The 27,684-nt window shown below is 40.9% G+C and overlaps 1 protein-coding gene and 1 non-coding gene across 2 annotated transcripts; both read right to left on the bottom strand.

Moving 5' to 3' along the window:
- Positions 1-2,716: 2,716 nt before the first annotated feature.
- Positions 2,717-26,505, bottom strand: AQP1 (aquaporin 1 (Colton blood group)). Its single transcript, XM_067530401.1, has 4 exons — positions 26,073-26,505; positions 8,863-9,027; positions 7,385-7,465; positions 2,717-4,499 (listed from the first exon to the last, which is right to left on the bottom strand). The coding sequence occupies exons 1-4, from the start codon at positions 26,460-26,462 to the stop codon at positions 4,320-4,322; spliced, it is 816 nt and encodes a 271-aa protein (XP_067386502.1). The 5' UTR covers positions 26,463-26,505; the 3' UTR covers positions 2,717-4,319.
- LOC137141571 (U6 spliceosomal RNA) lies at positions 15,289-15,393 on the bottom strand. Its single transcript, XR_010916671.1, has one exon. It is a non-coding gene; the product is annotated as a U6 spliceosomal RNA (small nuclear RNA).
- Positions 26,506-27,684: the final 1,179 nt, after the last annotated feature.

Below are 27,684 nucleotides of genomic sequence, written 5' to 3'. Positions count from 1 at the left end.
CGCCAAGCTCCAAGGAGGCACCTCCACTGTTTGGAATGTCCAGCTGCAAACACTCTCAAGTTAGGTCCCTATGCCATTTTTGCATGAGGAGAGGACGCAGCATCCTCGTAACTTTTAGCCCAGTGGTTAGGGTCCTCAGCTGGGATATGGGAGACCCCTGGTTCAAGTCCCCTCTCACATGGGTGGGGGGGAGAGAAGGGGTTTAAATAGGAGCCTGCCACTTTGCAGGTGCATGGTGGGGCAATGGAATACTCCACTATTGGGCTCTCTGATTCCCTCCTGTAGAAGCTGTTGCACTGGGAGTGAATCATTGGACCAGCGAGGGACAATCTAGAGCCCTCAGGTAGATCAGTGGCTCTCAGCTTTTCCAGGCTGCTCTATCCCTTTCCAGAGTCTGATCTGTCTTGCGTACCCCCAAGTTTCACTTCACTTAAAAACTACTTGCTTACAAAATCAGACATAAAAACACAAAAGGGTCACCGCACACTATTACTGAAAAATGGCTTGCTTTCTCATTTTTACCAGATAATTGTAAAATAAATCAATTGGAATATAAATATTAGACTTACATTTCAGTGTATAGTATGTAGAGCAATATAAACAAGCCATTGTCTGTATGAAATTTTAGTTTGTGCTAGTCCTTTTTATGTAGCCTGTTGTAAAAGTAGGCAAATATCCCAGATGAGCTGATGTATGCCCTGGAAGATCTCTATGTATCCCCCAGGGGTACAGGTACCCCTGGTTGAGAACCACTGAGCAAGAGCAGTCACCTGGGAACACCAGGCTCTGGTCCCCCTGCTCCAATGACTTTTAAAAAAGTATTTATCCACAAAGGAAGGGCTTCAACAGGAGAGACAGAGAGAGCCTCCCCACCCCCATCAGAATATCCCGCAGCCCAGTGTCAAGGGCACCCACCTGAGAGGTGGGGAGATCCCACCTCAAATCCCTTCACCTCTCCATGTGGAGGGGCGACTTGAACCAGGGATCTCCCACATCTGAGCTGAGTAGCTTAACCACGGGACTAAAAGTCATGAGGGAGGGCGTCGCCTGCTCGCCTTTTGTGTAAGGTTGCCTATCCAGTGTGCCCGTCGAGTAGGCGAGGTCCGATCACGCTTATTGGGTTGGACGCCATAGGCAAATGAGGAGAAGCAGAAAAAGCAGCCATTGCCCCACCAACACCACCACCAGACGCCTGACCCTTTTCTTCTCCATCAAGTGCTTGACCACCCCTCCAACACAGACAGAGGTGCACGGGTGGGGAGCTGGGCATGGTTCAAGGCCTCTTTCCTGCTCCGCCCCTTGCTGAACTCCGGGCCCCTGTCAAATTCACCAGCACCTGGCAACCGTCACTGACCCCGGAGCATGCCGGAAAGGCGGGGAAGGCAACCAAGTCTTCCAAAGTGGGCCAGACTCTTGAGTATTTCTCCCCCTACTTCACCCTCAGGGAAGCAGAGGGCAAAAAAAAAAATCCATTGCATGTTAAATCTTTTAACCAACAAGACAGTACAAAAACCAGCCAGGCGGTGACCCGCCAGTTTAGATGTTCTGCAGAGCCAGAATGACAGGTGCCTACAGTATTTTAGTGCAAAAATTTAGCTACTGAGCAAGTTTAGGTGCCTACAGGATTCGGGGGCATCTGAGCAGCAGTTTTGTGAATCCTAGTGGGACTTGATTCTGGGATTTAGGTGCCTAAAGGGGCAGTTAGACACCTAAGTCCTTTTGTGAATGTAGTCCATAATTTCCAAGGGGCTGGACTGGGGATTTGCAATAACTGTAAATTCTGTTGCCATGAATAAATATGTTCATAACAATAGTAATAATAATAAACAGTGCTGTAATTCATTCACGTTGATTTGCTAGCAATGAACCTTTGCAAGGAAACTCATCATGATAATGTGCCAAGATTTGCATTGGTGAAGTGGTTATTTTCCTATTTTTCCTTGTAAAAAATCTTTTATTAATAGGATTGTATTAAGAATCATTACCGACTTACAACACCCAATGTGTGTGAGGCACACTATACAACAAATAGACAAATAAAGTCCTTGACTCAAAGAGCAGAGGCCCAATGGAGTTAGGCACCTAAATATTTGTGAGAATCTGGGCTTCACAGCCTTGTTTTACATCTTCAGGGCTCGGGTGGCACTTCACATTCCATGCTGGGTAAGGGGCAGACCAGAGAACAAATTGTGACTCATGGAGTCAGAAATCCTCCTCTGCTCCCCCTTCCTTTGAGTGATGAGTAAGTTACTTCAACCCTGTTGGAGCAGTTTATCCTACATCTGTGCACCTACCCAGCTACTCTGTCCAGTCAGTCCTTGTGGATAAAGACAAACCTGCTCTTACTTCCTGCTTCTCTCTGCCCCGTTCCCCCCCAGATGCCTCTAGCAATTAATGCCTCTCTCCTTCTGACACGACATGTGCAACTTTGTAATATTTTACTCCGATATATGGTTATTAATTATTATTATTATTCAGTAGCACGTAAGGTCCCAATCAAATTCGGGGCTCCAATATGGTAGGTGTGGTACAAACTCAGCCTAAGAGACAGTCCCTTCCCCACAGAGCTTGCAATTTAAATAGGGCCTCCAAGATTAGGAGAATGGAATTATTATCATCCCCACATTACAGGGGGGGAACTGAATGATGCTATCGAAAATGAAGTTGCATCGTATTGGATGGCAGATTAAAGATCAAGAATCGTGATCAGTTAGTGTGTTAGTACAACTGATTTCATTTATTTCTAAACTGATCCAAAATCCAACCATGTTGTATTTACATAGATAATACATGGGATAATATACCAAATGTGAACGCAAGAAAGAAAAAATGTATTCCACATTTGCTTGGCTTTTTAGTTTTGTGTGCTGTACATGTACTGAACTGCCTGCAACTTTCATATCCATTTGAATCTTGTTTTGGCTACCTGATCAATGCTGTTTCATTAACATGAGAATGGATCAATAGCCATAGCGATTGATTGGCTGGGCAAATTGATAGAATGCAGAGGTACTCCAAGGCCTAATTTCTTATTTAAAGGTGATAGTCTAAGTGTAGAACGGGTATATTAGTATGTATCTGCTTACAATATATTCTGTGGTTAGTATACACAATCATCTACAACTGTGAATTACTTAGGCAATAAAAAGTGGCACAAAAATAAAACAGAAAACAGTCTTACATATTTTTGTGTTAGTTGTCGCTACATTTCCAGTGTCATTTATTTTGCCTAACATTTAAGAAAATCCTTTTCCTTTCTTTTCTTCTCCTGTTTTCTTACAAAACAGTTTAATAGTCTTTTAATATAAAACACATATATTAAAAAAATACAGGAAATGACCCCCAAAATGTGTTTAGGTTCAACAATTTATTTGTTTGTGCCCATTTAGAATATACTCATATACTGAGCATATATACTCTAATTTGAGTTAACATTGTCCCTGAATTTTCCAGTATTAGCTACTAAAACAAACTGGGTTGGGTTTATTTGCCATTTTGCTTTCAGATACACAGTTATATATGCAAGATTAAAAAAAGCAGATCAGACACAGGAATTGGCAAATCCTGTTTACACATTAGCAATTTGTTGTTCTCATTGCCATTGTTATAGTTGCTCTCCAATCTGACTTCTAGTTTTTAGTTCCCTGGAATCAGAAAATTCAGATTTTGTTTTATATCTGCTGGCTGCATCGGGGTTGTGCAGGGAGAATTAAAGACTGGAAGATGTAAACATCTCTGGCACTTGCAGATCTGATGCTTGCTGACAGCATTTACGGTGCAGTGTGTTGGGGATTGCATGCAGTCTAGCAAGCTCAGTCTTGTTCCTTATAACTAATAACCAGTTTAGATGCATTTTTTTCTAAATGATTCTTCTGAGCCAATAAATGGGCAGAATTTTTTCATGTGCTTATTATGCCTTGTATTTTATGTTAAAATTTTTTGTCTAGTAAAATCCCCATTACGGGCACAGATCATGTGTCATAGCATTCCACTGTCACAGCATTTACATGGGTCAGTTGAACATCTTTGTTATATCTGAGACATTGGGGGAACGATTCCTTTCAGTACAGTGCCATAAATCTGGGGTTTCAGAATTTTAACTTCGCCCATTAGCTCACACACAGGTGTCTAATGATTTTGGCATCAAGCCCTTTGTATTTAACAGCCAGATAGAAAAGGCTAGAGCAAAAGGGGGAAAGGAAATGGAAAACCCTAGTGAATTAAAATCCTTCCAGAAGTACTGCTTGTCTGTTTACGAAGAGTCTATAATAGTGATAACATCTTCAGAAATTGATGTGTTTCTTTCCCTGAATTCGTCTTTATTTTGGCTTCATCTCCACCCTTGTGTTAATGTCATCGCCATCCAGTTCATATTCTTCCACTTGGCCACTGGTCCACACCTTTATACGGTCAGTCAGGTCACTGCTTCTGGGAGCCAGGATGAAGTCGTAGATCAGGGCAGCAGCTGCACCTCCCAGCATCGGGCCCACCCAGAAGATCTGAAATACAACATCAAACGCAGGCGTTTCTTTCAGTGTTTTCCAATATGCTCATTCATTTTAGAGCCATTCTTGGAAACAACCTATGTTAGTCAGACATTTTCACTTTGGATTAGACCTAGAGGCAGTCGCCTGATTGATTATGCATAGGTCTGGGAGCCAGGAGCTCCGGAGTTCTAATCTTGGATCTGGTGCTCATTGGCTGCGCATTTTCGAGCAGATCACTTCGGCCAGTATTGCCAAAGTGGTTGGGTGTCTAAAGTTAGACACTTACAAGTCGAACATTACACATGGTCCTAAGCAAATGTGGTCTGATTTTCACTGAAATTATGGGACCTAAATATGCTCTGTGCCTCTGAAAATCAGTCCACATTCATTTTGGGATAAAATTTTCAAAAGTGCCTAAGACACTTAAACACCCACATCTCCTGGGATTTCAATGGGATTTAAATCACTTAGGTGGTTTTGAAAATTTTACCCTAAGTACCTGTTATGGATTTAGGTATGTGCCTTTAGCTACACAAGTTTGAAAATTTTAAAATAAACTAACTTTCCTTTTCTTGTAAATAGGAGATGGATGGCATGGTAGGCAGATTTCTACAAGTTTTCTCAACTGTGTCTTTTAGTCTTCAGTATGGAATTTATTACATGCCCCAAATGCTAAGAATAACCCCACTTGCTAATGTGTAGCATAGTGATCATTAGAGAGATGGGTGAATACTGCAGAAATTCATATTGCATGAGGATTTATGCAATCAAATTTTACTGGCATAAATATTCACTGAAAGTGATTTTCAAAGTCATGTGCAGTAGTACAAGCGGAAACCAAATTTTAATTTCTCATGCATAAGTATTCTTTTCAATAGTACTTGTACATTTATTTAATCAGGAAACAGACTATCATGTGACTTAAAATGGACACACTTAAAGACCTTATTCAAGTTCTAGACATAGTAGTAGTTCTAGTGGCATATCCTGTTTTAAGCATAGGGAACATCTCTGAAATCTGTAGTATCTCCATGAATAGTCCCACTGACTTCAAAGCAACTACTTATAGGCTTAAATGTATTCATGAGCTAAAGTGCTTTCCTGAATTGGGATTGTGACACTGTATGGTTAAAATGTGACATTGTATGATTAACATACAACCATGTATGTTATTGTTGCTACCACTGTTATATAATTGCAACAAATCTTATACGAAGTATGTCAGTATATCAATGGACAAGTTCTGATTTGCTGAGTATGATTATCCTGTTTATCATGTATCATCTTTGTATCTGAATTTATGAATATGACTTTCCATCTGGATTTCAAATGTGTTTGCTCCTGGGATAACACTTGTTTATGTCCAGGCTAGCTATTTTGTTCATGAACAGTACTAGTTGATGGCCCATCAAAGGGATATTTAGCTTTCACAATGGGCCATAAAAGGAGTTCCTTCCTGCCTGATGAGCCTTCCAGTGGATGCTTTAGCCAGTTAATAAGTAATGGCTGCTCCTATGACTCAACAAAGCATGCAAGCACATGTGACTTGGTCACGTGACCCTAGACTCCCTCTTGTTTCTGTGAATTTCCACAAGCTAAAACATGGACACCCACATGGCAGAAAGTATATAGAGCAACGTCATCATCTCCATTTTGTCTTCATTTCCTGCTTCATTATTTTGGACAGGATTTCTAACAAAGAAGCTCTGAAAAAGGACTGATGGCCCCCAGACTTTGGGGTAATTTCCAGAGACTTTTGCAAATTAAGAACTTTGCAACTCAGTTTATCATCTTTACTTTGAAACTGATATATAGATTTTATTCTCATCTGTATGTATATGATCTTTTAACCAATACTCTCTCTTTCTTTTTTAATAAATATTAGTTTAGTTAATAAGCGTTGGCTTTAAGTGTGTATTTGGGTAAGATCTGAACTATTCATTCATCTGTTTGGTAGTGTGCCCGATCCTTTGGAATTGGTAGAACTTTTTCTTACGTGTGATCGATAAAGATTTTCGTTAATCCCCATCATATATGACTTGGCTGTCTGCGTAGAGGCCAAAGGACTGGATGACTTTAAGGGAACTGTATTTTTAATCTTCTGAATAACCAGTGTCAGCAACCAAGCCAGCAACAAACAGCTTCTGATTATTCTGAATAACCAGTGAGGTTATTCAGAATAATCAGAAGCTGTTTGTTGCTGGTTATTCAGAATAATCTCACTGGTTATTCAGAATAATCAGAAGCTGTTTGTTGCTGGCTTGGTATATCTTATGGAAGAAAAACCACCAGTATTTAGGGCTTTGCTTGCCCCAATTTTTGCAGTTTTGCCCTGTTTAAGCTATCTCAGCATGGCTCCCTGGAGGCCAACGTCACAGGGGTCAAAGGCCCCAGACATTCAAAGGTATTTAGATGACTAATTCCCATTTATTTCAATGGGACTTAGGCGCATAAATATCTTGAAAGATCTAAGCCTATTTGATCCCACTGTAATTGACCAATCACAACGCACAAAACGCAGCTTGAATATCGAGTACTTGGACAGAACTCTGCAATACATCTGTTCAAAGTTAAAAGAACGTGCAAAATAAGATAAATGGGATAATATTGAATAAGGAATAAAGTTGAGGAGTTTGCGATCTGCATGCAGTTATTTTGTGGGCTGAAAAAATGCTGTGTTTACTGAATGAAATATTAAATTATTTGCTCAGCTCTGATGATAAAATATGTTTTAATGTTTGTATTTTTGTGCCGCAAAATATACTTTTATAATGCTTCTTATCCAAGGCTATTAAAATAGTAGGCATACACGAACAATGCTTAATAATTATCATGAATTTCATCTTAGGTTTTTGTCATTAAAATAAATTCTTGTGGACTGAATGATTTGAACTTACCCAGTGATTAGTGAAGTTACTAGCAACCAAAGCTGAACCCAAAGACCTGGCTGGATTAATTCCACAACCGGTGTAATCAATCTATGAGAAAGGAAGAGAACTGATATTAAGGAAACAATTCACAATGTAATGTTGCACAATGACAAAATATATGTGTCTGAAATACAGTAAATCCGTACTTGGTGATCACTTAGCAGGTTTGTGATTGACCAAATGTGATTCTAAATGGAATCATCTGTGGAGTCTTCTGGAGAATGGAATGAGAAAAATAAGAATGGAGACTTCTATGGAAGGTGGAGTAGAATTATACTTTGTGGGCCAGGGGTGAAATCTCAGCTCCACTGAAGTTAATGGGAGTTATGCCATTGACTTGAATGGGACCAAGATCTCACCTCAGGTTCACAGCTGTTGTGAATCTACATAGCTTCAATTTTAATGGAGCTATGCCAGTATCCATTTTTAAGGACCTGGCCCAGTACATCTGGATATTCTTTGGAATCATTTATTAAAACCTGAGGTTGTCTAGTTTGGATACTGTCTCTTACTGTCCTTACTGAATATTTGCATACTCCATAGGAGCCCATGCCAACTTACAAAGGTCACAAAGACATGGTTGACATCGCAATAGGTTTAACATTGAAGTTGTATGATGCAGGATATAACACATGAGAGATGACATCAGGCTAAGTTCGGGAGTGGGAGATGTTCACAAAACAATGTTGTGATGTTGCTTGTCTTCAAAAAAGCGAATTCCCTTTTTTATCTTATTTTGTTATAATTATTTTGTAAATGTAGAATATTGAGTGTTGATGACTCAAAGCAAGTCATTGCTGGAGAGGCTGTGGGGAAGGAGTGAGGTTTGGAGGAAGGGTTTGAAGGAGAAAAGGGCTGCATGGTGTACAGATCTGGGAAGATATTCCAGAAGCAGCAGGGGAGGAGTGCAGAGATGTTCATGGAAAAAGGAAAGAAATGAGTCATGGAGAGCAGCAGAGTTAATTTACTGCAGTTCTTGGTGGGCATACTGCATCTTTCACCTCTCCGGTTCTAGGCTCAATCCTTGGTGAAGCCTAAGTGATGGATGTTGCTTTTGGAAATGAAGGTATTGTTTGACCCATATCTTTAAATCTTTAAATGATTGTATAACAATGTCCCAAAGTATTGCATTAGGGAATAATGCCGTATAAGATGTAGAGTTCAGGACTGTACTTTATATTAACGTAGTATCTTTATAAGGGTGGGTTGCAAAGATGATACATTCAATCTTTAATTGGCAAAGCTGAGGAGCATTTCAGGGTGATATACCAGGAGGATAATAGATATTTAAGGGGAGGATAGGGACTGTGATTGTAGGCAAAGTGATCTTGATAGGCAGGTTGGAATGTATGGCCTTCTGGCCATGAACAGAGTAATCTAACCACTCCTAGAAAAATCCTTCCAAGTACCATTACATGGGAAATACAATGAGAGTTAAAACTTACAGCAAGAAGATGCCCTAAGGCAACAGAGAGCCCAATGGCCAGAGGTGCTGATCCCGAGACATCACTTCTTCTCCTGTCTGTGGTGGCAAGGACACACAGCACCAGCTGGAAGGTGGCAATGATTTCAATGCCCAGCCCTTGGCCTGAATTGATCCCATCTGCAAGCTGTGTGGAGACAAGAGGAATAATTTCATCTGACATTCTGAGCCACATTTAGGTGAGACTTGAGGTTAAAAGCTCATGCTGTATTAGTCCCTCAGTGAGAAACTCCAAGCCTGTCAGGCAATTTCATTCCTCGTGTTGCTTTCAATGGACCAAACAATCTAGAGTTGAAATACCAGCCGCCGTGCTCATCAAACACCCCTGGAACTGTTAATGGATGATAATATAAAACAATAAGCGCTGCCATTCACAAGTTAAAACTGAACTCCTAAAGACAGTGGCTTTTGATAACAATTAGCAAGTTTCTGCAATGAGAACATAATTTGTATGCATACGAGAGACAGAAAGAACCACACATCTGCCTTCTGTAAGTTTAAGGTTACATATATCCAGTCCATTGAACTGAGCTGTCAGTATTCAGTGTTCCTATTAATTTCTTCCCAAAATTCTTCCCTAGGCATTGTAGAGACAGATTGCACAGTGGTCTGTCATCATACAGCACCGAATGCCAAATAAATGTAAGGGGGAAAAATAAGGCAGTCTGACAGAGGTGGTGTCGTCCACTGGGTAAAGCACTGGTCTGGAAGGTAGGAAACCTGAGCTCTATTCTTGACTCTACCACTGGCTTACTGTCACATCATTTCTCTGTGCCTTTCTTTCCCCACCCTTTATCTCTCATCTGCTGAAATTGTAAGTTCCTCGGGACAAGGGCTATCTATTAATATGGGTTTGTACGATGCCTGGCACTCTGGAGGCTGCTGATCTCTGTTGGGGCCACTCTGTGCTACCTGAACAAAGAGAACCCTCGCGAGACAAAAATGCCACACAGTTGTAGGGATGGATCAGGAATGACAGGCACAGATACGGCCATCTTGCTTCCACTCCCGTAAATCAGAACTAATTATTGAAATCACCGGTGTTACATCCACACAAAGTTGGCATTCATTAGAGCAGGCCCACAATATATAGCACAACCCTGAGCAGCAAAATGAGTAGGTTTGCTTGGGGGGGAGGAGAAATTGAATTCGCTCATTTTTTGGATGATCTGTGGAAAGTTTGTGCTCAGCAAACAAGCATGGACCATGCAGAGTATAGCATTCTGTTTATACTAGTTCTGTTCATTGCTCACGAAACATAGGCCCATTTCTGATCTCAGCTACACTGGTTTAATTGAGGAGTAATTCCACTGAACTCCATGTGAAGTGACACTGTGAAATTGGAATCAGGCCAATGTAACTGAGAAACAAGCCTGCTCTGCAAAGATTAAACTCAATGTCACTGTTATCAGTAGGTTATCCTATCTGTCATAGTATCTGCGTTAAGAAGTGCAAGGCCATACATGACAATGTCATATTAAAATGATATTGTGACCCATCTGGAACAAGGAAAGTACAGGAAATCATGTTTGAAAATCTGTTCTCATGAATTTTCCAGATTAATTTCCTTAAGACAAACATTTGGATAACTTCAGAAAAGGACCCAAACTTTTGGACTCTTAACAAAATCCTTTGACTTTCACCCCTCATGAGTAACTTTCCTGTTTTTGTCTTTGCTATAAAAGAAAAGAACATTTAAACAAGTGAGTGTCTCTCCAGAGAAGCAGTAAACCAACCGGGCTGGAGCCTCAACTGGAATAAACCAGCACAACTCCATTAAAGTTAATGACGCTACATCTATTTGCACTAGTTGAGGATCTGGTTCATTAATAACACATCTTTTTTACATGTTACTCATGAAAAGAGCTGGATTGATAGACCTACAGTTAGAAGTCATCTGTCTATCCACAGAGGCTGAGTAGTGTCAATTGCAATGATGTTATTGTGTGTTGTGGACAGCCATTCTCTAGGAAGTGGACTGAGACAACCAAATATTCATCTGAATAGTAATAACATCTGGGAGCTACTAGTCTTCATAGGAATTGATGGCTCGGAGATGAAAACCTCCACTGCCCAGACATCCCTACTAAACCCTTGAGACACACAACCCCGCTCACCTATTGGTTATCACTCCATTGCATCTGCTGGTTCCCGCCGAGCAGTTCCAAAAAGGCAGTTTGTTGATCCCGTCCCACCTGACCCACCAGCCCCCCCTTTACAAAATAAATCACTTTATTTTTTGCAAATAAATGAGACTTGTGCTAGTACGTCACTCTGGGTAGGTCTACACTGCAGCTGGGTAGTGTAATTCCCAGCATGGGTAGGTGTACACGCAGGGCTGGATTTAGGGGCAGGCGACCCAAGCAACTACCTGGGGTGTCAGGATTGGGGTAGGGCGCTGGGGTGCTTTTTTTGTTGTTAGTGACAAAAAGGAAAATGGAATGTTTGAAGTTAAATGTTTCAGGTACTCCATATGTGGATTCATTTTTCACTAACCTCCTAGAATTTTCTGGACCTTTGTAGAATCTCATGGAACCTTCCAGACCTTCTGGAAAAGTTTAACAAATGGAGAGGTGGGGACACCAAAGATGTTCCTTGCCTGGATTGCCATTTGGTCTAGGGCCAGCCCTGGGTACATGCTTTAGTCCTACTGGAGCTAGCATACTAAAAATAGCCAAGTGGCCATAGGAGGACAGCCAGTGGCTCGGACTAACTCTATGAGTACAATCCAAGGATCTTGTACAGGGTTACACACAACTGTGGTCACACTGCTATTATTAGATGCTATCTTGAGCAGAGGCAGCATGTGTATGTCTACCAGAGCTGGGAATTACCCCTTCCTCGTGCAGTGGAGACCTACCCTTAGGTGTTTTTGAATATCCCACCTATATATTGAATTTGGAAGGCCAAATTTTGAAATTTAGAAGCCAGTTGCTGGTGCAGGTGCAGAGCACCTATGAAAATCAGACAATGGCACATAGGTCCCCAAATACAGCTATGGGGTCAAATTCTCTGCTGGTGTAACACCACTGAAGTCATTAATAGCTGAGCGACAACTAGGTTTTCCCTTCAAGTCAAAACAATTTTTTTTTAAATAAATTGCAACTTGAAAAACAGCTTTAATCCTTATCTGTGGGAGGCGGAAATCATATTCTTCCTCTTTCCCCCCCAACAAAAGTGGCCTCATGTTCAAAGTGTTCCTGAGGTCATTCTCCGTATTATTCAACACCTATTGATGGGCTCTGTGGAATCAAAGAAAACCTGGAAATGTCATAGGAAACCTTTTGCTTTTCCTTTTAGCATGGGTTTGTCAGATGTAATTTCATGTGGTTGGACAGGGACATACATTTTCAATGAAACAGCGAGGAGTGTGGGCCATGTTCCAAAACTCTACAAACCAGGACCAAACATTGGATGGTCTGCCCTGTTTTTAATGTGTTCTGTTGGTCATATGTCAGTAAATATGGTGTTGTGGAGGTCTGTCTGTCATCTACTAGAGAGTCACCACAGTAATATACAAAGATGGATTAAGGCTAAGTGGGGCCTTGTGCACACCACAACATGGGGTACTCCGTGTTTCCATCCCCATGTCCACATTTGCAGTGGAGACAGAAGGTAGCCCACTTTTCCCCCACAAAGTGGAGCAGGGTAACCTCTCCCCACACTTATCTCAACAGCTAGGGTGTATCTGCTGAGATGGGTAGGCTAGGCCTGCTGCAATCCTTTACCCCTTCTGAATACATAGTCCCCTTGCCAGGGTGATGCTGGTGGAACTAATCTATTAACACGCTTTTGAGATGCATGAGGCAGTTCACACCTCTCAGAGCTGTTGTATCAGGCTCTCCACAGACTCAGGCAGACATAGCTATATTGGTTACACTTGAGTCATGTTTGCAAGGTTTTCTTCACAACCATAAGGCTAAAAACTTCTCTTTTTTTAAATTAAAGCTTATTTTTTATCTAATCACCCGACTCCAGGCTCTGTGGCCCTCGGCCTGGATTGAGAATGCTCATGTCTTAATCTAAACCTAGTAGCATACAGTATTATAGTATGACAAAAATTCTCCTGGATTTAACTATCAGAATGTATGTAATCAGAAACATCATTGTTTTCATAGAAAACATAGGGTTGTGGTGTTAAATTATTCCGTTGGTCCCTCAAGTCCAGTATCCCACATCAAGCACCATCCACAACACACCTGACCAAGGTTCCGTTCCTGCAACTGGATCTTCATGGGACTTCTACAGGATCGGAGCTCAGATATGCAATGTTTTTATTAGGAAGCGTTCTTTCCTGGCCTTTGTGATGGTCAGTTTATACTCTGAAACATGAGATTTGATCACCGCTGTAGTGGGGTGAGCAGCAGCCCAGGTGTCCCCTTTAACTGTGAATCTCCTTGTGTTAGTGGTTTCAACTAAGACCCTTGACAGTTTTTGGCAGGTGAGATTCTTTTGATCTTTTTTTTTTTTTTTAAGATAATATGCTAAAAAGAAAATTAGGAAGAAAGGGGGACGGATGGTTCTGGGAAGGTGATAACAAAGTGCAGGGCCTTTCACCCATACACTTTTAATTCAAATGTAGAACTATTTGGCATTCAGCAAAAGTCAATACCACCTGCCAGCTGTTTGGTGGCTTATGTCAAAGGAGGAGGTGGCCCTGGGCCAGTGCCTAATGTCCACACAGCAGAACCCACCAGCACCAGCAGAACCCACCATCTCTAGATTGGCAGTTTCAGCAGAGAGGCCAAGGAGTGACACTGGAAGGAAATGCAACTAACCCTTTATGTTTACAGGTAGATCCTCAGAGTTGGGGTAAGCCAGATGGAGGCTTGTGTGCCATTATCTATGCGGTATCTGACAGGAAGCCTCTGGCCCGCATGGAAGCCAGGCCTACAGCCATGCTGAGTACCAAATTTTAGAGTATGCTTGTTAAAACAACGGACTCAATCTGCTAAGCGGGTGGGGAGCAGCAAAGGTTGCTCTAAGCCCCCTTTACACCTCATGTTGCTGGGCCCTGAATTGGCCTCTGGCAGAAGTTTGCTCTAACTTACAGTGACTAGAACAGTCTGATCGGGGCCCCATCCACGTCCCAGGGTGGCTCCAACACACTCTTTGGGGGTGGGGGGATTCCCCCGCGTTCAAGGAATCTTCCATTGCCTCTTTAGGCAGCTTTAAGGTCACTCGGTGCCATTCCAGCAGCACAAATTGACCTTTCTGGGGACCAGGATTATTCTCAATATACATACAGTATAATTTTAGTAATTGCAGCTTTTTGACACCAGAGTTATACAGTGACAGTGATGGCCTCCCACTGAGGTCCTCTTGATTTTCTGATGGAGTGATTTCCCAGGGAAAGGGCAGTGTTTCTCAGACACAGCACAGCTACCTCTTCCCAGAATAACCTTCATCTGTTCAAGCTCGCGATGGCCCATTTCCACCATGGCATTGTTGAACACCCTGAGCTTCGTTACTGGAGCATTGTTATGCATTGCTCAGGGACACCACTCCTCTCCCTTTCTGGGGTTATTCTTAGCTATATAATACTGATAACCATTCATTTACTCCATGGCTGTGTGGGAGCGTGTGGTCTCTAAGTAAATCAGTCTTGGCATCAGCATGCAGAACTACAGGCAGCTCTGCCACTGCACACCCTTGACTTAATGTCCAGAAACGTTTGTTTATTTTTGCAGATCTATTTTAATGGACACTTGGGATTACATCACCCACAGTTCAGCTCGCAAGGTCCATATCAAGTCTTGGTAAAGGCCAGCAGGTGATGTAATCTGATGGGATGGTTAAGCAGTCTGCAAAATAGTGATAGTTGGAGCTGGGTACAGTGAGCAGAATTCCCTCTCTGTGCAGTCATGGGAAATGTATGGCAACCACATTGCAAATAACTATTAGAGGTGACAAAATGCTTCGCTCTTTGATTTGTCCGTGAGTGGAGCTATTGGAACTGCCTTCCTGCCATTGCTCTTGACTGAAATGTTTAGTTGTCCCATTCCCCACACTTTGAGCAGGAATGTGGGCAATTCATGGCATGTTTTCTTTCCTTTTGTTTTATCCGAGCAGGATATTTGTTACTAGTCTGACTTCAAAACAGAAAAAGGGAACAGGAAATTAAACTGGCCCAAGGTAACCCTGACTATGTAGTTTTCTGAGTGCTTCATATTTTTTGCATTAGGAACAAAAGTACAGCAAGTGAAAACATGGTTCCAGTTACACGGACAAGGCAATAGAAAGGCCATTATCGTTGGTAACCCGAGGTGGTTTTGTCATGTGGAATATGTCCCATATCATCCAGCACCCTTCTAGCTACGTAACATATTTTCTAGGGTTCAATTCATTTTTATGTAACAGGAGATTGATTAGTTTCTCATCATTCCATAAAAATATGGAACTTTTTGCAAATATGTAAGTCTTCCTTGCATAGAAGGCATATTAATCTTCTCTGTATCTTGCAAACACTTCTCTACATGCCACACTGATGTATTTTTTACTAGAGTGAAAATTAAGCAGTATGGAAAGTAGAATTTAATTGATAATTACCTTCAGTTACTTTTAGCATCATTAAATTCTAGAAATTACAGGTGGAAAAGATCTGTTAGATCTTCCCTTAGCAGTACTGGAATTTTTCATACAGTATGATTTATCTAGTCTGGTTTTAATGAATTGGATTTTCATCACTTCCTCTTGGGAATCTATTGCATAGTTTCATAGAGGTTAAAGCTAGAATGTGCCATGAGATCATGCTGTCTGACCTCCTGTGTATCACAGGTAATTAATTTTTATCCAGATACCCCTATATTAAGCCCAAAGGCTCTAGTTAAGCCAAAGCATTGTAGTCCTAAAAGACTAAACTGTGTGCTGCAATTTAATTTCCTGTTCTCCCATCTCCACTGCTTGTTATTCCCCCTAGACCATCCTAAACAATTATTCTCCCTTCCTCCACTAACAGGTATTGTGTATTCATGCATTAACCCTTAAGAACCCCACGTATGCCATAGCTTGCAAAATAACACTAAAGGACTGGGAGAGGTAAAAGTTTCTTCCATTGTGCGGGGCTCACTAAAATCCTTAATTCCCCCATACTTTATTTTAGTATTTTTTTAGATTGTAAATGTATGTGTGCACTGAACCTAGCATCTTTGGGGCAGTACTGTAATACTGCTACTATTAATAATAATAGTATCTCTGCCCTACAATGAATTCATTCTTTAGTATGTTCAGTTCAAAATTCTTCTGTTAACTAGCACTAGACTTCCCCATGTTTGCAACCACAGACATTAGCTCACCCATTCCATCTTCCTGCCAGTGCAGGGAAAAAGAACAGTTTCTGCTGCTTTCTCCATCCCAGTTTGAAATAACCCAAGTGATGCATCTTTCCTCACTTCTCTCAGGCTTAGATATAGTTATATATCTAACTATCCGAAAGTATTCCCTACTATTTAGCAAAACACTGCCTTCCTTAACCTTACCTTATTCTTTCTAATGACAAGTCTTTGTACAACCTTAAATGATTCATCTCCCTCCTTTTTATTCATACCCTATAAATATCAATACACTGTTAATGACTAACACGGATTAACGTCTAGCCAAACTACAGTGCATATGTATCTATAAGACTCTATGACTCTCATCTCAGAAATCAATATCTGCAATCCCCCACACAACCATTTCTGTTTCTCTACTCCAAAGTCCCTCCGTTTTTTTCTTGAGACAGGATAATTTTCCTCAGACTGGCTCGTCTGTTTTCTCCATTAACTCAAGCACCTATGTCCTGCCTACCAAAATTCACTCTTCAGTTCCAATTGGATATGGACAGCATCACTTCCTGTCCTAGACTGTACCTAGTGTTTCTATGCACTGTGGAACTCTGGCAGTATTTTATCCCACTGGTGGTTACAGTTCAGTGGTGGGCCAAAACAATCCCTCTATGTCAAACTGCTATTTTTTAAAGAACTTTCAGATACTTCAGGATTAAAGCACTTAAGTCAATGGGACTGTTCCCATGACTGAAGATAAGGATGTGCTTAAGTGCTTTCTTGGGTCAGGATTAAAACGCACTATGGCCCAGATCCAGCAAAGCACTTAAGTATGTGCCTAATTTCTATCCTATTGAAGTCAATGGGATTTACTCGCATGTTTAAAATTACACATGCTTGAGTGCTTTGTCAAATCAAGGTCTAGAAACAGAGTTATTATAAAGTTATTCAGATTATGATGAAGTTGTCCTTTACCTAACTTTTAAAGGCTTTGACTATTCATGTTTAGCTTTGTTTGTTACACAACAGGTAAAGCAGTGAGCATTCTCCATGAGTTGAGTATTTAATTATGTTAAATCCCAAGTAACTGGGTAATTTAGTAATAATAACATGTTCATAATTGTGCTTCTGTATGGCCTTTTGGGAAGAGCTCAAACCACTTGACAAGCATTAATTAATTTAGAGCATCCCTGTGAGACAGGAGCTATTACACCCATTAATTAGCTGGTTTTGGTTTATATAGTGCAATTTGTCACACATCGCTGGGTAAAATGAGACATAGAGAGGCTTGAGTGTTTTTTATCTAAGGCCACACAACAGGGGCATGCTCCAAAACCCATTGAAGTCAATGAAAATGTCTTTGGAAAGACTCCTTTGGGCTTAGGATCAGGCTGTCAAACAGTGATAGAACCTGCAGGAGAATCTGGGGACATAATTTTCTGTCCTCTTCCAGACCCTCCCTCCCACAAATATAGATGAGAGAATTCTAGATGCCAGTCCATGCAGTTCTCTAAGCCCAACAGACATCTTCCATTCTTTGGACAGTAGACATCCTCAGATAATAAGACCAAAACACCATCCTCTTCACTGCATGGTAAGAAACTAGTCGTTCCTTTTATGTTACAGGACCTGGTGTACTATACAGAAAAGAATGATGGCTTCATTTATATTAAACCAAAGTAGATAAATCTAACATATGTGGCCAGTGACGGCAGTAAATGTCAATATATCTACAGGGATTTCATTAAACATTGCCAGCGGGAGGCAAAGCATTTGCTGAAGAGTCTCCTTTACACTTTATCTTTGGGTATTCTCTGTGGGAAAGTTTCCTTGGGAAACGATTTTTTATTTTGCTGTTTGGGAATAAACTAGGAGAGGTTGTTTTTTTTTTTTTTACTGAATAAAAACTGAATAAACAAATCCTTTTTGGAAGCACATTTGGAGCACTTAATTATACAGATAAACTATTTGTTACCTCTTTCATTAGCAGTTAGGGGGGAGATTGACTTGTAGTAGAATTGGGTGCCTAACTGCTCTTTGTCCCTGTGACTATGTCCTCCTGTATTTAGACACTGGAATAATTCTCTGGCTTTGTACAGTGTGGTCACTTGCTGATTGCCTTGAAATAGCATTAGTTGTATATTTCTAAACCCAAACTCCAATGAAACTGTGAAATCCTCCTTGGAATTAAGGGGATATTCAGGGACTTCATAAGCCTGATGTTGTATATACATTTAAACTCCCCTTTCTCCAGGTAAAATTTAGCCATTATTATTATTATTTAAAATAGGCTTCTGGAGTGAAGGCAGCAACTCCTATTCTCTCATTTCTCTGCCCTGATATTCAAAAAAGAATCAACATCAGAGAAAGGGCTAAGGGGCTAAATCTGTCTCCATTACCTCCAGGTGGTCCCTGCTTACTCTATTCAGGTTCTTATATGGCCCTCATCACCATATATTATATTTACATTCTTCAGAAGGGGTTCAGGGAGAGAACATGGGAGTGAGAGCAAATAACAGCAGTAATAAGGGAGCTACGCACTAGTCGGGAGGGCCCAAGGATCTAGGAAAGACTGGCTGTCTGAGGTGTAACCCAGTGATTCAGGGGGCATAGTTTTTTTCTTGGTGGAACCTAGGATGCAGAAGGATTTCTAGGTCTCATCCCTTAACCCATGAGGTGGATTAGTGACCACTGCCTCTTTAGGGAAGAATAACTTGTAGAGTTCTCAGCAGACATTTTTTCCCTCCCAGTCACTTTATTTGTCTATTTATTTTCCCTTCCAGAAGAAACGACAGGCCCTGCATATTTGGCTTAATGAAATTATCTTCTTTACTAAACTCAAACTTCATGATCTTCAGTGTAGCTGTATCCATTTGCCATCCGCTCTGAATTCGGTTCTGAATTTCAATGTCATTATTTATTTTTCATTCAGATTTTCTTTTTAAAACAGGCTCAGCTCCCATTCCCACTTGTGTAAATCCAGAGGGGATCCACGGAGTTCTTGTTGTTATATTATTATTCCTATTTGTATTGTGACAACATCTAGGAGCCTTCATCATAGACCCAGGCCCCCACTGTGCTAGGTGCTGTAAAAACACAGAACAAAAACTATGAAAACAGAAAGGCAATCTCTGCCCCAGAGAACTTGCAATCAAAATATAAGACAAGAGACAACAGATAGAGACAGACCAACAGAGGAGCAAAAGGAAACAATGAGACCATTTGGATGTACAAAATAAATGTCATCTATCAAAAATGAAATTGGCATCACGATACCTATTTTCTTAAATCCTTGCCCGAAGGATTCCTGAAATAGCTAAGTAATATCACTTTTACATTTTGAATTTTAATCAGCCTTTGTCTGTTAGTGCGGCCTCTTGTTTATCTATTGTTTCCAGTTAAACTAGAGAGTGGGAAAGCAAACACTCATTTACTATAAATCACTGTGAAAAAAGCAGGAAACTTCTAGATGGGAACAGGAAATTTTCTAGAGCTGTTTTTTCCTCCTTTAAAATTTGTGAAGTAATTTAGTGCTCAGGGGGCAAAGGGTTGTCAGATTTGTCTTTATAAACTCTGAAGAAGAGAAGAATGAGGGGGGATTTGATAGCAGCCATCAACTATTTGCAGGGGGCGCTAGGCAGTTCTCAGTGATGGCAGATGACAGAACAAGGAGCAATGGTCTCAAGTTGCAGTGGAGGAGGTCTAGGCTGGATATTAGGAAAAACGTTTATCAAAAGGGGTTCCCAAATACATATGTTGGGTATGACTCGCCCATCGCAGAGAGCACAGGACATTTCTAGGGTGGGAGGAAGCAGCTATGCTGCATCAGAAACACTAATCAATCATTTTTATGTGAGGATGGAAAGAATAACTTCTCCAAGTGAAACTGCATCAGCACTCTAAAGAGGTAACATAGCCAGGAAATTAGTGTTAACTCTCCTGTTCTTCCAAAATTAACTATATGAATTTACCCCAGGGCATCAGTTGTATGTCTCATCCAAAAGATGGATCTTCTCTCACTATGCAAACAAGTTACTAACATAGCAACACCACTGCAGTTTTCAAATAACTGATTTTTTTGTGCTCTGTATCTTATCAAAGTCACCCATCTCCCTAGCCGAATGCTGTTAGCTACTACTCTGCTAGGAAGTTCAGCTCATAGACTGAAATAGGATAATAAGGATAATTCTACAGTTCTCTTCATCCCCCAAAAAATCTCAAAGAGGTCTACAAGTATATACTGTATTCAGGGATCATTTTGCCCACCACTAAATGCAGCCACCTCTGAAGTGCAATACAGCAGCTATAGCGTGTGCTTAATAGTACAGAACATAACTATACAAGAGGCTAGGCCACAGGAGAAGAGGAATAGTGTGTTTAATTGAAACCACAAAAGGAATTTAGGTAGGCATAATGTAATTACTTATGTTGAAATTTGACCAGGGTGCAAGGATTTAACTCTTAGTCTTGTAAAGAGTGCCATGCCCTCTATAATGACTATAAGAAGTCAAGGCCTCAGATTTATATCTCATCTGTCCAGTGGCACCTCTAGGAGTACAATACTCCATAACACTAAGCTGGCTCAGAAGAAAAAATGCTGCCTACTCAATCACCATCATCTACTTTCTAAAACACTGGGGTTTTCTTTGGAAGTCCCACCATGCAACTCCTGACCCAATCTGATTTTGTTTAGTTTAAGATTGGACGAGATCACAGTCTGAGGGTGTGGATCTTAATGAAAGAGAGAAACAGGAAAAACTGAATCCCCATATCAAAGCATAGGAATCCTACTCCCATACACGGAAGCCACTCCCAGAACATTGGTCTGGTCTTTCTGAAATCTGTGATTAGAGTTGTGTAAATAATTAATTTTTTGGTTTGGTGACAGAGCCAAAAAAAAATTCAGGTCCACCTAAAACAATTTTTCAGTGAACAAAATATTTGACAAAAGTTTGACCCAAAACCAAAACATTTCATTTCATTTTCAAGGATTTTTTTTTTAAACTTTTAAAGTCACTTTAAATTGAAAAATTAAAACGATTCATTTAGAAAATGTCAAAACGACTGTCAGCCTGAGAAAATCAGTACTGGTGTTGAAAAACACCTAGAGACCACTGCTTGTTCTCTGAGAGTTACCTGCATTTAGCACATGTGAATGGATTTGTGTTGCAGTGGCAAAGTTCTGGGCACAGAAGTGATATGAATAGAGTGGTTACAGACAAGCACTATTCGTGCTGTGGTGAAGAACTAATGGTGTGGTGAGGCACCCTCCTTCCTCTTTTGGCCAAGACTTTTGAGTCATCTCCAAACCTGGTTAACCCGAAGATACAAAACCAGTTTGCATCCCAGCTTGTCCATTTTTGCTTCTGCCCTGCTGATCCATCTATGGAACATGGCCTACTTGACTATGGATGTGGCAGCGGGACTATCCATTAGAGAGAAAATCCAAAGCCTGCTCGAGGGACAACACCCAGTGAAAACCATACAACGTGACATCTTTATTAGGGCGCTCTCTTAAAAGGCTGCTCCAAAATGTCTCCAAACGTACTGAACCCAGTTCTGTTCTGGCTTTGTTAGAAAGACTCCACCTTCATGTAACCAATTTCTATCAATCCACTGTATGCTTCCTTGAAACAGAGTTGATTGGATTTATTGTTCTTGTTTTTCCTCCTCTATCTGGACTAATCTCTTATATGCATGTTTATTTTCCTTGCCTTAAATTCTTTTTCATTTATTTTAAGGCAGAGTTATGACTAGGTCCCCAAACTTGAAGAAAGTTCTTTTAGAACAAGCAAACAGCTTGCTTGTGAAGCTTAGGAGTGGGCTCTCAACAGCTTTAATAACTTTACAAAGTCAGTAAATTATAAATTCACAAAACAGTGCCTACCTTTTTCACGATCGTATCATTTCAGCAATAGGTGAAATTGACCTAAAATGTATTTAACATATTTTACTGCAATCTGATATAAGTGTTGAGATAATCATTGATGAGCAGCAAATATCTTTGCTATAACAGTTACCTTACCACTTATCAGTTGCCTCTTGCCTGCTTTTCATTAACTTAAGCATGTTGGTGACCATTAATAGCCTGTTTAGTAACTAAGTTACACTTTAACAATCCATACCTTACAGATCTGTCTCAAATATAGAATTACCAGCTTTATTCAAAAGCCAGTGGCTTGGATTTTTCTGCTCTTACCATTCTACCATGTGAAAACTTGTATGGGGTAAGAATCTGAAATTATCCAAAAATAGATGATGAAAAATAACACCGTCTCTGAACAGCAAACAGGTATCTTTCCTGTGTTAACACTGTAAAGACTGCAAGAGAAAGCCAGATTTTTAGAATTGCACACACCCAACTTGTCTCTTATCATCTTTCAGCATTTAGTGTCTGATTCAAATAAATGTATTTTCTTTTATTTCAATTGCTTTTGAATCAGGCCCTTTTAATGTAATCATTATGCTGGTTATCTTAGCATCATATAGTAAGTAAAAGTAACCCCTTTAAAGGAGTTCCATACCTTTCCCTTCCCCCGCCACCGTCTTTCTCTCTATCCCTGTATCTCTCTTGGTATGGTTTGTTATAGTTGCTGTCATTTTGCTTAGGTTGCTTGGATTTCTCTTTTCGGATTGGTTTGCTGTTGGGAGGCAGTGAGGGACATAAGTACCATGATGCATACAAGCAGGTCTGCGACTGCATGTGCACAGCGGGTTCCCTAACCATTCACACTGATCATGTACAAATGTGGCTGCCCGTTTTGTTTTGTTTTGTTTTGTTTTTTTTGGGGGGGGGGGAGATGAACCTAAAAGCCCCTTCTTTTTTTCCACACATTCAGATTAATGTGCCTTCTCATTCCCATTGAAAGCACAAGCAGCTGAAGCAATAATGTGACCTCTGTCCTTTCCCTATCATACTCCAGTTAAAGGGAGTGGCACTGTACCCAGGCAAATCTATCTTGCTTCTGCTTATCTTCTGTTTAAGGACAGAGCCACCATGCTCTGAGGCATGACATATGTTTTTTCCATGTGCCCTCTCATGACAGGTTCTGAAAACCTTTCAGTCAGGGCAGCTGCTGTGTTGTTTTCTCCTGTACTGAATGTAGCCACCCAGCCAATCTGGGCTTGCCAGTGGGAAGTGAATAAACTTGTTTTCCTCTCTATTTCTCTCACAGGGAAAACAACAGCTGCTGCTCTCCCCATCTCCAAGGAGATCCCCCCACCACTACTCGAGCCAGAACAGTTAGACTTGAAAGAAAAATAATTTCTTCTTGAATATTTGGCAGGGAAGACCATTGATACCCATACTCTGGATGATACTCAGGAGTCACCTTAGACAGCTTCATTAACTGCCTGATAAAGGTGCTGACCAGAGTCCTGGACAAATTCCAACCTGGGGACATGGTCACATATGGTCCTAGAGCTGTAAAATAACATTTTTTCCCAGCAGGGGATTCTCTTCCCCTAAAAGCACAAATGCCATTGAATTCCACTGAGTTCCTGTAAAGACAAAGAGGCTTCCTTCCTGCAGGGTAGGTAGAATTTTGACAGTTCCAGGGGTAAAATCTGACTCCCATTGAAGCCAATGGCAAAACTAGCATTGACTTCAATCCGACTCGGATTCCACCCTGGGACTTCACATATACAATTAGATTTATTGCAAACATTGGCTGGCTGAGAGGGCAATACGATTACAATACTGGCTCATCAGAGGAAAAATATAGTCCCTGATTTTGTGGAATATTGCCTAAAGGCTGAGGACCACATTCCCAAGTGGAGGGAACATTTTCTTTCAAAGGATGGTTCTTTTCTTTCCACTGCCAGACTATATTTGCTTTATTAACCCTGTAGGTTTTTCTCCCTGCCTTCTTGTCATTCCAGCCCAATCTTCCCTATCTTTCCCCCTACCTCCCAGACCTTTTTCTTTGAGGTTCCCATCTCCTAGCTCCCCTGCCTGTGCAGTCAGGATAGGCAGTGTGTATAGCATCCTCGGAACTTGTGGGGTAGTCCAAGGAACAAAAGGAGTGTGTTTAGCATCAGGTACCCACTCTACAATAGGACGCTGTGATTTAGGGAGAATCAGTGCACGAGGGTTTTGTGATTGGCAAGCTTGCAGACGTAGAAATCCAAATGTCAACACTCCGTAAAACAGACCACCCACATTTAATGGCAGCTGACAGTTAGATGTTTGCAGGACACCTCTTTGGTTACATCGTGTCCCATGTGCTTCTCTCTTGCATGGTGTTCCCTCTGGCACTGGTTTCAGAGGGAAAAAGTACATAGCATTTTTAGACCCTGATCCAAAGCCTATTGAAGTCAATGGAAAGGCTCTCATTGACTCCCATAGGCTTTGTGTCTGGCCCATAATTATTATCAAAATTTGGATGGGTGGATAGATGGATCATCAAATCCTCTGTATCCACAGAGTCCAGAGAAGTAAACAAATGGAGCATGAAGACCAATGATACCCACTGGTTACTGCTATTTTTCTCATAATTTGCATTGTAACTGCCTACGATGCCACAGCATGTTAAACCACATCACATTATTTGTTCATTTAATACTCTTTGACTTGTTTTCTTTATTTGTTTGTTTTCTCTTGCCTATAAAGGGGTTACCTGTAGCAAAGGGGACATTCTGATCAAAACCTTAGCTTGCAAATATTCCCCATGAATTAAACTGGGTGTTGAATATTAATGTCAACAAACTGCAACCTTGAATTCTTTATAGGGGAGGGAACATCCTGAAGATTTGAAATAAGTGCACTTTACAGAATCAGGTGGAGTAACTAGCCATAAGGGAAAGCCCAGTTTGAATATTCCTATAGGTAGCACTAACAAGATGTCCATGGCTATGTGACTGACATTGAAAATAGGCTCATTTTAAGCCAAACAAATGCTTAAAGATAAGTGTATCGATTTAGTTGCCACTCTGGTTAGATGCCAGCATTTTAAGGTGGAATGGTTGCACTGAAATGATCTGAGCAGCTTTAATGAAATTACTGTCCACAGTTGTACAGCCACAAACATCTGGTTGTAAAAGTATTGAGACCAGGGTTCCTATTTTAGACAGTTGCATCACCTTCTCTTGGACAGTGCAATTCAGAATTCAACATTTCCATAAGTCTATTTAACAAACAAACAAAAACATAAGAAGTTGTGGCTGTGACTCAGTGTCAGAGAGAAATTCAGCTCTCAGTGTAATGCAACAGGCACATTTCATTGTAGAGCTTTGATCACAGGATTTCCTTTGTGACAGATCTCTCTCTCTCTCTCTCTCTCTCTCTCTGTTTACCTAGGTACCTTATTCTTACACAGCATCCATCCAGGGGCTATCTGAGCCCCTAATTAGGTAGCCTAACAGAGTAACCTGCAAAGAATAAAAATATATATCCGTCTATGCACATTAAATGACATCACCAGAACAAGACACGTAGATTAAGTTTTTCAAAGTCACCTAAGAGACTTGGACGCCCAATTGCCAATAATTTTAATGGGCATTGGGTAATCTAGATCCTTCAGGCAACTTTGAATATCTCAGCCTTGACATACAAAAGACACAAAAGACAAACACAGACACAATGTGATTCCAGTAACCACCAACATATGACCTGGTTTCAGGAAAAAGAGGACCTTCTCTTTGATCTCTGTCTTATAGAAGATGTTTCATATACATATTTATTTCTATATCCTAAGCCTACATTAGGAGCTCTAAATCCTAAAGCCTTCAAGGCAAAGGCTCCCGTTGACTTCAGTGGTCTTTGGATTAAGCCCTACGTTAAACACAATTTCTTTCATTATGACTGGCTGCCTCAATCACCACACCCCAGACTGCCCTCCTCCGTAGGTGATTGGTCTTACATTAAAACTTCTGCTTGAAAGTGGAAAAGGAAAGTTTATCTGCTTACCGCATTGAGCCCAAGAGAGTTGTTCGGAAGAGATGAAGTGACTCCAGAAAGAATCGCCGTGGCTACCACAGCCCCTAGGCACTGCGCCACAATGTACATGAAAGCCTTAAAGAGACTGATCTGGCAGCTCAACAGAAGACCCAGGGTCACAGCTGGGTTCAGGTGGGCACCGCTGATGTGTCCCACGCTTTGGGCCATGGTGGCAATAGCTATCCCAAAGGCCAGAGAGACCTTCACGTTGTCTTGAGTGGCTGTTGCTGTTTTGTTGCCGACTACAGGAAAATTGTAGCCCAGCGCTGAGCCGATGCTGATAAAAATAAAGAGGCTCATAGCTAAGAACTCAGCCACTACTGCCCTCCAAAACATTTTCTTTTTGAATTCACTAGCCATGTTTTCTCTCTCTCTTGCCCTCCCTCCCTTCCCCTGCTTGATATTTTTCTTTTGAGGTCTGAGGAGAAAGCTGAAGAAAAAACAGAGTTCTTGGATTATTTATAGGGCTTTGGGTGGTCTGTAGGAGGAAAGGGGTGTTACACAAAAGGAGGAAAGAATATCTACATAGATGCTGACTGTTAGATTGATGTAAGGCACCACATGCGTGCCAAAGTTTTTTCTTCTTTTTTTTTTCCTCTCTTCCCCTCCCCTCAGAGACTCTGATCTCTGCTGCCTTTTTTAGAGGCTTTTTAAAATCCTTATGAAAGAGTGCTGAGGAGTGCCTCAGGAATTTTACCGTCACTCGGTTACCCTCTATATGGTCATTCAGCATGCAAACTGGGCTGAAAGGTTCTACAGGATTTCTTTCTCTCTTTGGACTCAACCAAAAAACAAGGTATCTGTGCAGGCTTCTGTTTTAATTGGTCTCAATTTCAGCGGAGGCTGGTGGTGACAACTGAAAGTGGGTAAAATGAAACTGACAGCTAAAGTGTTCTCCAGAGACTGTAAAGATCATATTGTATTCCATTTTAAACCAAGCAGGCAGTGTCAATTTGTAAAGATTCTAGGGTTAGTTTTAGATGCTGGGGTTTTATATATATTAGGGATAGATTCTTATTTCCAGCTGCCCCAGTGTCAATGTGGAATAACTCCACTGAAGTAATTAGGAAGCTTTATACATAAGTAATTATGGTCAGAAACAATTCTATTGCAGACAGTGGAATTATTCTGGTTTTCATTGGTGTAACTGAGATCAGACTCTAGCCCAAAATGTGTGTGTGTGTATTGTTGCACTTGTCACTTATGTGCACGTACTATATATATATATATATATATAGTACAGGCACACACACACACACACACACACACACACATATACACTTGCAAATAGCCTACATTCTATTCACCCTTTTTATTATGTTCTTGTAAAACCTCTTCATAACTTCATGAGGGAGCTGCCACCCCACCACCATTTTTTTGACATTTCATTTATATTGTTTCTTTTTTTTTTTTTTTCCTTCCACGTAGACTGTTAGGGACTCTCAAACACTTCCCCTGTGGACACCGCTATTAGCAGGAAATAAGCCATTCTGTAATCTATTAGCCCCAGTCCTGCAGTGAAAGTAGTACACAAACTTTTCTTTATCCCTCCTCGTCCAGAGAGCAGCTGTCCTGACTGTCA

The sequence above is a fragment of the Emydura macquarii genome, unplaced genomic scaffold, assembly GCF_026122565.2.
Source record: "Emydura macquarii macquarii isolate MOO-44397 ecotype Brisbane River unplaced genomic scaffold, CSIRO-AGI_Emac_v2 contig_3080, whole genome shotgun sequence".
NCBI classification, from domain to species: Eukaryota; Metazoa; Chordata; order Testudines; family Chelidae; genus Emydura; species Emydura macquarii.
The sequence above is the reverse complement of the archived record's forward strand: the minus strand, read 5'-3'. Positions and strand labels throughout refer to the sequence as shown.